This window comes from Otolemur garnettii, unplaced genomic scaffold (genome assembly GCF_000181295.1).
Source record: "Otolemur garnettii isolate 467f Iridium unplaced genomic scaffold, OtoGar3 scaffold00172, whole genome shotgun sequence".
Lineage (NCBI taxonomy): Eukaryota > Metazoa > Chordata > Mammalia > Primates > Galagidae > Otolemur > Otolemur garnettii.
Genome location: NW_003852567.1, coordinates 1265184 through 1277165, shown reverse-complemented (window position 1 = coordinate 1277165; position 11982 = coordinate 1265184). Strand labels below are relative to the sequence as shown.

Genomic DNA, 11982 nt, shown 5'->3' with positions numbered 1-11982 from the left:
ATGAATCATCATGTAAATATCGGATATGCAGGATGGTCTTAGATGGCCCCTGTGAAATGGTCGTTCAACCCAAAGGGGTCATGACCCACAGGTTGAGAACCACTGCACTACACTGTTTATAGCAGCTCAATTTAGAATTGCCAAAATGTGAAAACAGCCTAAATGCCTACCAACCCAGGAATGGATTAACAAGATGTGGTGGTATATGTATACAATGGAATACTATTTAGCCATTAAAAAGGATGGAGACTTTACATTTTTGTATTAACCTGGATGGAAATGGAACACATTATTCTTAGTAAGGCTTCACAAGAATGGAGAAGCAAGTACATCCTAGGCACTCAATTCTGATATGAAGAGAATTAATGATCTAGTACACTGGGGGAAGGGGAAAACAGAGAGAAGGAAGGAGAGGGGGGTTGGGGGTCACAGTGTGTGACACACCTTTTGTGGGAGGGACACAATTATAAGAGGGACTTTACCTAACAAATGGAATCAATGTAACCTGGTTCTTTGTACCCTCAATGAATTCCCAACAATAAAAAAAAAAAAAAAATAGGTGCTATCCAATAGTGTTAACATCTGTCCCATCTTTCAGTAGCCCCAGTGCCTCCTCTCCTGCTCAAACTTCAAATCCCAGTCTTGAAACTCCTCTCTAGGGCCTCTTCCCAAGTTTTTTAATGAATATCTGCAGGAGGATCCCATAGCAGAGCTTCAGATGTGATGCAAGAGTGGTGGGATAAACCAAGAAAACAGGAGACATACATAAGAAAAGCATTAGACCCATACAGTTTTGGCTTCAAGTCAGAAGTAATCATTGGGTGCAAGAGTAATACTATGGAAGATGTTTATGTATGTCTGATATAAGGCAGCCCAGATTGGGAAACTAGGAAGCCGCTCACAGAAGTGAAGGGCAAAGAAAGTGGCTAGAATTTTACAAAGTAAAAAAAAAAAAAAAAAGTGAAGGGCAAAGGGTGTTGTATAGTGAAATGACATAGTGGAAGAGAGGATACAGTACTACCTAGGGCTTCAGACAGTGAAAGTCTGTGTTCCATGATGCCTGGGCTTGTCTTTTTAAGTCTTTTATCAGCCAAAGCATATGAACTTAACAAAATGTGTTCCATGGCAAAGAAAAATGGCAGGTGGGATAATAGGGGTGATTTGGGAAGAAGTAAGAGTAGTGAACTCAGACAACTCTATTTCCTAAAGGTTCTGAGGTACAGCCACATTTGCCTAAGATGACTAATTCCTTCCGTGCCTGGCACAAGGGAGGGGAGAATGACCCTTCTCTCAATCCCTATAGGATGGTGGGGGATCACCCACATCTCAGACACACATATTTACGGTATTATTTTATTCCATTTGGGGAAATCCCCTTAGTCCCTCAGATGCCACCAAATTAGGAGTCAGGGATAGGCACCACTGTGATTCTGAATTATAATATAATGAAGTCCTACAAGTCCGCAGCCTCTGGCTGCATAGTAGTGAGAGGTATAGCTGAGCCTCTCTTGCAGATCATCCAGCACCTGTACCGGCCAGGCTAAATTGTTCTCTAGCTCTCTCAGTAGCCAGATGCCAGCAGCCATACACTAGGCTACCTTTGCTGGGCCAGAACTAGCTGCTTGAACCAGGAGCTCACAGCACCATCCACTCGCATCACCAAAGTTATACCCTGGAGAAGTCCCACGCTGCTTACAATGAAGCCCAAAGCCTCAAAAATGAACCTACAAAGAAAAGTAGAGAATCTCAGGAAACAGAAAGTAGTCCTACTACCTTTTCCCTACAGAGGCAAATCTTAGCCATTCTAGATGTTTAGGATGTTCATACCATGCCCCAGGCTTCTCCCTCTCCATCTCTATTCCTCAAGCAAATCTACTTACTTGGGGGCAAACACCTTCCAGACCATGAGATGCCTACGGAGAATGGAAGCTGCCAAGGCGCAGGCCAGAATCTAAAGGAGAGAAGAGGTCAAATTACTTGCAAGAGGAGGAGAAAGCAGGGGAAAGGGAGGATTGCTACAGGCTCCTGTGAAAAATGGAAGAGTAGCATGTATCAGTAGAAAAATCCCTGGCTTGGCTCGGCGCCTGTAGCTCCAGTGGCTAGGGCACCAGCGATATACACAGGAGCTGGTGGGTTCGAATCCAGCCTGGGCCTGCCAAACAATAACAACTACATAAAAAAATAGCCAGGCGTTGTGGCAGGTGCTTGTAATCCCAGCTACTTGGGAGGCTGAGGCAAGAGAATCACTTGAGCCCAAGAGTTTGAAGTTGCAATGAGCTGTGACGCCACAGCACTCTACCGAAGGCAAAATATTGAGACTTTGTCTCAAAAAAAAAAAAAAAGAAAGAAAAATCCCTGGCTAGGTTTTAGGAGACCCAATTTTTGTCCTTGCTCAGTCACTATATGACTTTGGGCAAGTCACTATCTATCTATGCTACTATTACTCAGGCTCTGCTTCCTAGAGTAGAAGATGTCAGCACCATATTTGCCTTTGTGGAAAAGGAGGAGGAGGATCTATGACTGCAATTTGGGAAAAAATCCTGGCTATCACCTCAGCTTTTCCATTCTGTCCCTTGATGCAGTAATCCCCAATGCAAATAGCAGGGTACAGATCTAGACTGTAGACAGGAAATGATACAGGACCAGGGCCAACAGGTTCAAGTCTCAAGAAAAGGCACTGGGATAGGCAACCACTTCACTTCTGTGTACCTCAGTCAAGGGTTTTTGAAAGCATGAAAGAATCCAATGCACACATGGGAGAAAAGGTCATTAACTCCCTGATTTCTCCCTAACACCCACCTGAACACCAAGAACAAAGAGGTATTTGAGGCCTAGTTGCAACAGTGCGGCGTTGAAGTGGTGAGGTGCATCCCGGAGCCGCATCTCCATCAGTGGCTGCTCCTGTTCCTCAGGCCTGATTCTGGCCTCAGCTTCATTCCCTGGGGGCTGCTGCCTCTTCTGTAGCCCTTGACTCTCACACAGGAAGGGCCAGAGCAAGAGAAGTGGGCAACCTACTGCCTCAGGGCAGGACAGGGCTGAAATCAGTGGAGGACCCTGGTACTAGTCCACACTGCTCCCCAACCGCCCCAGTTGACTCAGGTTCCAATTAGCCTAAGCCAAGAAGTATCAATGACCCAACAAAACCACATCTCTCCACTCAAACACAGGGGTTTCCTTTCTTTGCACAAAGCCATAGCAAACAATGGCAGCAAGAAAGGGATGTGGGGTTACCTGCAAAGAGGAGGTGTGAGGCAAAAGTGTTGGCTCCCACTAGCAGAGCAGGCAGCCAGGTAGAGGAGCCATGACCATCTGGGAATCCCACAAAGGCTGCATGCCAATGGATGGCTGGAAAGACAGGCTGGTGGCCTGTAGAGTAGAAGGTCTGTGTAGCCATGAGGGCCCAAGCTGAGACTGCCTGCCATGGCACAGTAAAAGGACCTGAAGGAAAAGATATGCCTCTTCACAATTACATCTCACTCCCCAATCCATAGCCTACTGCCCATGATCATATACTCCTACTACTTCAGGGCCAATTCTCACACACTCATCTGTCCATCACCCTAACCTCCTCATTCAACACTGTTGTTCTGATTCCCTCTGTGGCACAAAGCCCTATAACCCTGATCTGAACTGCAGTGTGGGTCAATCTCTATCTCAAATACATATAATTCAATATGCCGCTATGTTATATACTCATGGTTCACCACTTCCATCACTGGAAAATCAGGAGATATGCTCATGAAAATGCAGCATTACCACAAAGAATCTTGGAGAACTTGACTCCCCTCTTAATGAGAGTCAATAGGAGGGATCAGTTAGCTTTGCTATAGCAGGGAAGAGAGGACACCAAGAAAACCTTCCCAACTGTGTGTAGTAGGAGACCCTGTGTCAAGGTGAGCAACATGAGGAGCAGCACCCCCCCTGAGAAAAAAAGGGGCTTAACTCACATCACTACTGTCCTTAGATTAATCAGGGCTGAGATTTATATTTACCAAGGGTGGTGATGGGTATCCCAGCAGCAAGCAGATGCAGGAGAAGGAAGCTCTGCAGAAACAGAAGCAGGAACACAAGGCTAATGCGCTCTGCATGCAGTAGCAGAAGTGGGAAGGCCAACAGGGTGAGGGCTGTGACCATAGCAGCTGAGTAGACGCTCCCCAGCTGATAAGCAGCCACAGTCAGGGGACCCTGAGATTTGGTCCTCTCTAGCCGGCCCCGGAACTCCTCTTGCATGTGTCGGTAGATTTGAGGAACCACATAATCCAGGTCAGCTTGAGTAGTTGGAGGGCCTGAGAAGGGAGTGAGGACAGTCCTGGTCCTTGGAGCACCTGTCCCAGCCTTCACCAGCACAGTCACAGGCTTCCAGAGCAATAGCATGAGCCCTGAAACAGCCAGTCCTGCCACAGCCCTAGGCAGTACAACTGATGCCCCAGCAACGAGGGCCCGGAGACGTGGGGGTATTTCATCTGCCCCTGAAGCCAATGCCCAGTAGGCAGCAGTGCCCAGTGCCATTAGGGGCAGTCCCCAGCGCACAAAGAGCATGGGAGGCTCAGGGCTCTTGAGATTACCATAGCGGTGAAGCCATAGACGTACAGCAGCTAACAGGGCTAACAATGCTACCACGCAAGCTCCATACCATAAATTCTTGGCTCGACCATCCACCATGGATGCCAGAGGACTCAGCCAGGGAGAAGAGTGGCAAGCAGGTGTCTCTTCTGGGCAGCGATGGAAAAGCCCAGCCAGCCTTGTACATAAAAGCAACCCAACTCCAAGCCTCAGAGCATAAGCACCACTGTACCGTGGGAGGCCTGTTGAGGATGAAGAGCCAAGGCGAGGTACTGTGAGCAGCTTAGGTGACAGAAGCTGGCCTTCCCAGTGAAGCTGGGCAACTAGAAGCAAGATGAATGAATCCAAAAGGAAGGGGGTGGCCCTGGCATCAGCTACAACAAAACTATCAGAGAAGAATGCTGCCAAGCGAATAAGCAAGAATAACCGGACAGACCCAGGGAGGGGAAGCAGGGTTGCCAGGGGCTTCCTGGACCCCCAGGCAGCCCTGGCTTTCCACAGAAAAGTCAGGAGTGAGCACATTGCAGCCACAGCCCCTAGAAGCACTAGATCCAGCCTCAGTCCTATAGTTGCCACAAGTCCAACATATACTACAGCCCCACCCAGGCCCCCAGCCACAGGTATCAGAAGTAGAGGGCAGAAGGGGAAGCCTGGGGATGTTGCCCACTGGGATGCCAGCAAACAGAGAAAGCAGGCAGCAGCCAAGATAGCAGCACCCCCCACCATGCGGACCAAAGAGAAACGAGCCCAAGACTCAATGCACATGGTCCGAGCTCCCCTCAGAAACTGCTGTAGCTCAGCGATCACAGTCTGCTGTGTTGCCTCAGCCTGCTGGGGGCTTTGCAGAAGCCACTGGTAGTCAGCAGATGCCTTGGAGAAAAGGTTCTGAAGCTGATGAAGTTCCTTATCTTTAAGGTCCTGAGCAGCAGCTGAATAGGTGTGAAGAAATCGGGACACCTGGCAGAGAAAAGATCAGAGGACAAGGGAAACAGGTCAGAGATATAAATTGGATCAGAGCCAAGGATAGGTATTACAAAAAGGGGTAGCCGGAAATCAGTGACCCAAACTCTGTCCAGAAGGGAGGGAGGGAAGAAGGGATAATGAAAGGGAAACAGAGCTATGGAAGGAGGGATTAAGACTAATGAAGGAGGCTTGGTGCCTGTAACACAGTGGTTACAGCACCACCCACATACCCCCAAGCCGATGGGCCCCACACAGGGCCTGCTAAACAACAATGACAACTACAACAAAAAAATAGTAGGGCGTTATGGCGGGTGCCTTTAGTCCCAGCTACTTGGGAGGCTGAGGCAAGAGAATCACTTAAGGCCAAGAGTTTAAGGTTGCCGAGAGCCGTGACGCCATAGCACTCTACTGAGGGCGACATAATGAAACACTGTCTCAAAACAAAAAAAGAAAGACTAACAAAGGACAATGGAAAGGGTCTTTATGTTTCTCTGATGCCCACCCTAGCTCTGTCATTAGGAAACCCAGTCCCCTTACCTACCTGCTGGGCATTGAGATGGAGAGCTGTGGCTTGGGCTAGAGCAGAGGAGTGGGGCTGGGAGTTCTCACCCCCAGAGAATAGCTCAGCCATTACCTCCCCAATGTTCCCAAATGGGATGGGTAGACCCAGCAACAGGGCCAGTGTGGGCACAAGACTGACTTGTGGAATCACCTCTGGCTCCTAGAGGGAAAGGACAGGCATCAGTGAGTTTATCACAAAACTGAAGTCAGTGTTTAGGATGGAAGATGTAGGGACCTAGGTAAGAAATCAGAGTGAAGGATACCCATGGTTGTGGATTTGGGGGCCTAAACTAGCAGGATCCATGAGGATGATATGATCTTGACATGGGCTGAATTCTGGGAGAGCAGATGAGGCACATCCCGGGCCTCACCTCTGGTGGGGCACTGGGGAAGAGGGCTGTGGGGCTGTACAGAAAGAGTGCAGCTGAGACCTCCAGCTCACTGTCCCCTCCATGGTCCCCATTCATGGTCATCCCGTGGTCCCCAGCCACCACCAGCAATGTGTCATTCTCCACACGATCCACCAGTCCCCTGGGGGCCAAGAAATGTGTCAATTTTTCTCAGGGGCCCATTCACCCCCAACTAGGACTTCCATTAGTAGGGCCTAAACCTTTAACAAAGAGACACCTCCTTGGCCATGACCCCAATGCCCAATGCCCAAAGCCACACCCTGAGTTATTCTAGATGGATAAGGCCCCACACTCCAGAAAAGGCCAAGAGAAGACAGAATTCAGCCAGGAAAGAAGGTTCAAGATAAAGACTTCTTCTCTTGAGCCCATATATCCTGAGAGTCTCAGACACAACCCAGTCCCCCAGCCAATATCCCATACTCACTGGATCACTTGGTCCATCTGGCTAAGTTTCTTGGCCATTTCAGGGTGGTGAGGACCATGCTTATGGCCACAATGATCCACACCCAGGAAGTGAGCAATCAGCACATCCCATTCACCACCGTCCACTAGGAAGGGGAGAACACTGAGCACAGGGAACTAAGGCCCACTCCTCAACCCCAGCCAGCCTTTGACATTCCTCCATGTCCAGGGATACAAGCACCCATGGGAGGCTCAGAATTTGTGGACTAAAGCAGCCCTCCCCAGCTCCCAGTCTTAGGGACTTTATGCTCTGCTCCCATGCTCACTGGTGGGGTAGAGGTGTTCCAGGATGCCATTGTCCACTGTGTGTAGGTCTCTGACATTGAAGGATGGGAAGAAGAAAGCTTGGGAGAAAGCTCCAGGGAAAAGGTCTTTCCAGGTATCATCTCCCATGAAGACTACACGCTTTCCTGCAGGGACATGAGGAGTCAGAGCCTAAGCAGGAGTCAGGACAGGGAAAAAAAGGAGAGAAGGCCCTTTAAAAACCATCAGAAATCCCACCATGCATTCCATTCAGAAACTCCTTATCCTTTAGGGCCTGACATTTACCACTAGGAAGACTTCTCTGATAACCATATTCTATCCAGACCTCTCACTTCTGCTTCCTACAAAATGCTCTGCCAATTCTCAGTCTCTGGCTACCTTGCTTTTTCCTAATCAGTGAGTGAACAGGGTCTGGGATCCTTCTGCTTTCTACTCCATGCTTACAAACTGAGACCTATCTTCTCCTCCTCTTCTCTCCCCTGCCTCTTTACTGAGACCTCTCCAAGAGTAAAGCCAACATTCCACCCAGACTAGAAGGTTCACAAGAACAAAGCCTGGATCCCCTTTCTTTTGTTCCCCAAACTAAGGTCCCAATTTGCAAGGTCCTCATCTCTTCTCTTCCTTTTGTCCCCCTGACACCACAGTCAAGAATGCAGCTAGGCAACCAAAGTTCTAACTCTCTGATTTCTAAAGAAGAAATATGCCAAGGTACTTCTGGCCTTGAAAGGGGCCCAAACTGACCTGCACTGGTGAGCTGCTTAATGAGATTGTCTTCCATTATGGCATGGCTGGCAAAGTTACTACCAGCATCAATAAAAGTAGGCAGTGAGCCAGTGGTGAGGGCCTTGAGGCGCTGCATGGTAGTAGTAGGGGGGTCAACCTGAGATCGGTAAAGCCGGGCATGGTGGGGCTGAGTCTCCAGGATTCTCTGTAAAGTGCCTAGTTTGCCCAGGAAGGGCAAGGAGACAAGAGGCTCTCCGGGCACATGTGAGCGCTGGGGCTGGGCAAAGTCAAATCGCAAAGCATCTATTAGTACCAACACAACTCGGGAGAATCGGGAAGCCATCCAGCAGGCCCTGGGTTCCTCTTGGCTCCCCCATGGCGGGGACCCAGGGCCTGGGGGCTCTTGGCAGGTGCTATGGTTGGTGAGCTCCAAACGAGTGAGCAGGAAGCCACTGGTGAAGAGGGCAATGCCAGCATAGAAGAGGAAGCAGACCCAGGTCAGGAAGAGCAGCACTGAGATCTTCTGCATCCTGGTAGGAACAAGGGGAGGGAATTCATCACCGTGGGTGCAAAAACACAGAGGATAGTCTGATCCCTGACTACAAAACCCAGCTAGAATCTTCCTCTTAGAAGCCTTCTTCAAGTTAAAGAGACTCAAAGCCAATCCATCGCAATGTTTCTGAGGGTCAAGTCCGAGACCAATCAACCTGGGGGCTGATGTTTAAAAAGGTATTTCCGGGTGGCGCCTGTGGCTCAGTGAGTAGGGCGCTGGCCCCATATACCGAGGGTGGCGGGTTCGAATCTGACCCTGGCCAAACTGCAACAACAACAACAAACAACAACAACAAATAAAGAATAAAAAATAAGAAGCTATTTCCATGTCGCACCCCCTCCCAGATCAAGATCTTTGGAGATGGAGCACAGGAACGTGCATATGTACACTAGGGAATCCTAACACTGAAAAATGACAAGTCGCAAGGAAAACTTATTCTAAGTGGTAGACTGCTCTCTGGCCGTTTCTACACAACTCCCCTCACCAATCTCACCACCACCAGGTGACAGGGGCTCAAAGCCACAGGGGAATCCTGACCCCACCAACGGCGCCGCCTGGTGGGGACCAAGGGGACAAGGGGAGGAGTCACGCCCGGCTTCCGGGCAGTTAGGTTCGCCAGGAGACCTGAGGCACGACCTCACAAGCGCAGAGGGGTAGGGGCTCAGTTGGAGAGTAGTGTGTGCCTCGCTGAGACGGGCGTCCGAGTGTCTTTGCCGCCTCCAATGCCTACCCAACCTCCGCCTGGGAACCCTAGCCCCAGTACTGGGCACCCTTGCTGGGAGCTAGGAGAGCGGGTGCCCTTATTTCGGGATGAGGGGAGCGTAGAGGTAATTCTCGGGAGACCCTAGCTCACCTGGAACGGTACCCGGAAGTGTGGCGGCAGCCGCCTCTGAGGCCTAACACCACAGAGATAAGCGAGCCAGACAGAGCGGCCGGCCCGGGACCCTATCGCCATCTGCTGGCATCTTAGTGAAGTTCATCAAGGAGCGTAGGGCTGACTATAGAGTTTGCGCGGAGATTTAGTGATTTAGGAGAATTGGGGGCAAGAGACCAAGCTAGAGGAGTTCAGGGAGCCTTCATACTTAAGCACAGCCCAGAGGCTTAATTTGAATCCTAGCTCTGCCACTTATTGTCACTGTTGGGCATTACCTTATCTGTAATGCTTATAATACTTTTCCTTTTTGTTTAGCTGTCTCTGATAGATTTCATTACTGTCCTATAAAGACCTCTAACTGAATCTTACAACTCAATAATAAAAAATCAAATAATCCAATTAAAAAATGGGCAACAGGCTTGGCGCCTGTGGCTCAAGTGGCTAAGGCGCCAGCCACATACACCTAAGGTGGCAAATTTGAATCCAGCCAGGGCCTGCCAAACAACAGTGATGGCTGCAACCAAAAATAGCCGGGCGTTGTGGTGGGTGCCTGTGGTCCCAGCTACTTGGGAGGCTGAGGCAGGAGACTTGCTTGAGCCCAGGAGTTGGAGGTTGCTGTGAGCTGTGATGCCATGGCACTCTACCCAGGGGGACAGTGTGAGAGGCTCTGTCTCAAAAAAAAAAAAAAAATGAGCAACAGGTCTGACTAAACATATCTCAAAAAAAGACATACAGATAGACAACTAACAAATGAACAAATGGAAAAATACAAAACATCTTTAACCATCAGAATACTAGAGATAACACTTCAAACCCACTAGGATAGCTATAATAAAAAGATAACGATAAGTGTTGGCAAGACTGTGGAGAAATTGTTAGCCTCATGCACTGCTGATGGGATTGTAAAATGGTACAGGCGCTTTGGAAACATCCTTAAAAGATTAAACACAGTACTCTGGGAGGCCATGGTGGGTGGATCACCTGAGCTCACAAGTTCAAGACCAGCCCACCCAGAGCAAGATCTCATCTCTAAAAATAGCTGGGTGTTGTGGCAAGCGCCTGTAGTCTCAGCTACTTGGGGGGCTGAGGCAAGAGAATCACTTGAGTCCAGGAGTCTGAGGTTGCCATGAGCTATGATGCCACAGCACTCTACCAAGGGCAACAAAGTGAGACTGTCTCAAAAAAAAAAAAAAAAAAGATTAAACACAGTTATATGAGCCAGCAATTTCACTGCAAGGTATATACCCAAGAAATGAAAACATACATACAAACAAAAACCTGTAAGTGAATGTTCATAGTAGCATTATTCATAAGGTGGAAACCCAAATACCCATCACTGATGAATGGATAAAGAAAATATGGTTTATCTATACAACAGAATGTTGTGGAGGGAAGGTGGGAGGTAATGAAAATGTTCTAAAATTGAGGTTGCACAATTCCAAATACACTAAAAATTACTGAGCTTATATTTTAAAAGGGTAAATTGTATAGGACGTGAATTATGTCTCAATAAAGCTATTATTAAAAATAAAATAATCTTTTCTCAGAGTAAAAGCTTAGGCTTTTGTAATGGCTCTCTATGGCCCTACACTAGCTTCCTTTTCCCTCTCTAATTCATCACACTGCCACTTCTTTGCTTCCTTAATTCTGTTCCATTCACAGCAGCACTTTCTCTCTTCCTGTTCTAAACCAAGCATGCTCTGCCTTCAGGGCCTTTGCATTTAGTAATCTCCTGTTTCACTCCCAGATGCCCAAATGAGTGCTTACCTGACCTTCATATCTAAGCTCAAATTTTACATCAGTCAGGCTTAATAGTTAATAATATTTAAATTAAATTGCTCATTTAATAATAAAGATCCAGGCCCGGTGCAGTGGCTCTCATGCCTGTAATCCTAGCACTCTGGGAGGCCGAGGCTGGTGGATTGCCAAAACCTCACAGGTTCCAGACCAGCCTGAGCAAGAACGAGACCCGGTCTCTAAAATTAGCTAGGCCTTGTGGCAGGCACCTGTAGTCTCAGCTACTTGGGAGGCTAAGCCAAGAGAATTGCTTGAGCCCAAGAGTTGGGGGTTGCTGTGAGCAATGATGTCTACTGAAGGTGACAAAGTGAGACTGTCTAAAAAAAGGAATAGGAACAATAAAGATCCTCCCCCATCCAAAGTCTCCATTTTGCTTCCTTTCTTTAATTTCCTCCATACCATAACTCATCAACATCTGAAAATATATACATCTCACTTAGGGTCTTTCCCTCCAAATAGAATGTCAATGTACTGAGGGCAGGGTCTTTTTCCTTCATTACTATATCCTCCAAGCCTAGCACATATTTGGGATTCACTACCTACCTTCCAAATGGATAAAGAATTAAATTCTAAAATTCAGAATATGTCAGATCATTCCTTCACCTTCATCCGCATGGCCTTTTACCTCAGTTAAGGCCTCATCACCTTCTCTGGAATCACTGAGTCTGTCCTCTTACCATCCTCCTAGCCTCCCATCTCTCTTTCATACCTTTTCTCTATATTACAGCAGAACAGCTCTATCTAAAACAAGTTTGGTTTCTTTGATCTTAAAAACTTTATGGGGGCTCGGCGCCTATAGCTCAACCGGCTAA

At 48.2% G+C, this 11982-nt stretch overlaps 1 protein-coding gene across 5 annotated transcripts; it reads right to left on the bottom strand.

Moving 5' to 3' along the window:
• Nucleotides 1-1337: 1337 nt before the first annotated feature.
• PIGO (phosphatidylinositol glycan anchor biosynthesis class O) lies at nucleotides 1338-9391 on the bottom strand. 5 transcript variants are annotated; one of them, XM_012811670.2, is made up of 11 exons: nucleotides 9353-9391; nucleotides 7965-8476; nucleotides 7226-7369; nucleotides 6922-7045; nucleotides 6459-6618; nucleotides 6068-6247; nucleotides 3993-5520; nucleotides 3232-3438; nucleotides 2800-3014; nucleotides 1881-1951; nucleotides 1338-1724 (listed from the first exon to the last, which is right to left on the bottom strand). In XM_012811670.2, exons 2-11 carry the CDS (start codon nucleotides 8473-8475, stop codon nucleotides 1595-1597), a joined length of 3270 nt encoding a protein of 1089 aa, XP_012667124.1. In that variant the 5' UTR covers nucleotide 8476; nucleotides 9353-9391; the 3' UTR covers nucleotides 1338-1594. The 5 variants fall into 5 exon arrangements, with proteins under 5 accessions (XP_012667124.1, XP_023375126.1, XP_023375125.1 ...); XM_023519358.1 differs by having other exon boundaries at nucleotides 1350-1724; nucleotides 3232-3366; XM_023519357.1 differs by having other exon boundaries at nucleotides 1350-1724; nucleotides 6519-6618.
• Between the last annotated feature and the right edge of the window lie 2591 nt (nucleotides 9392-11982).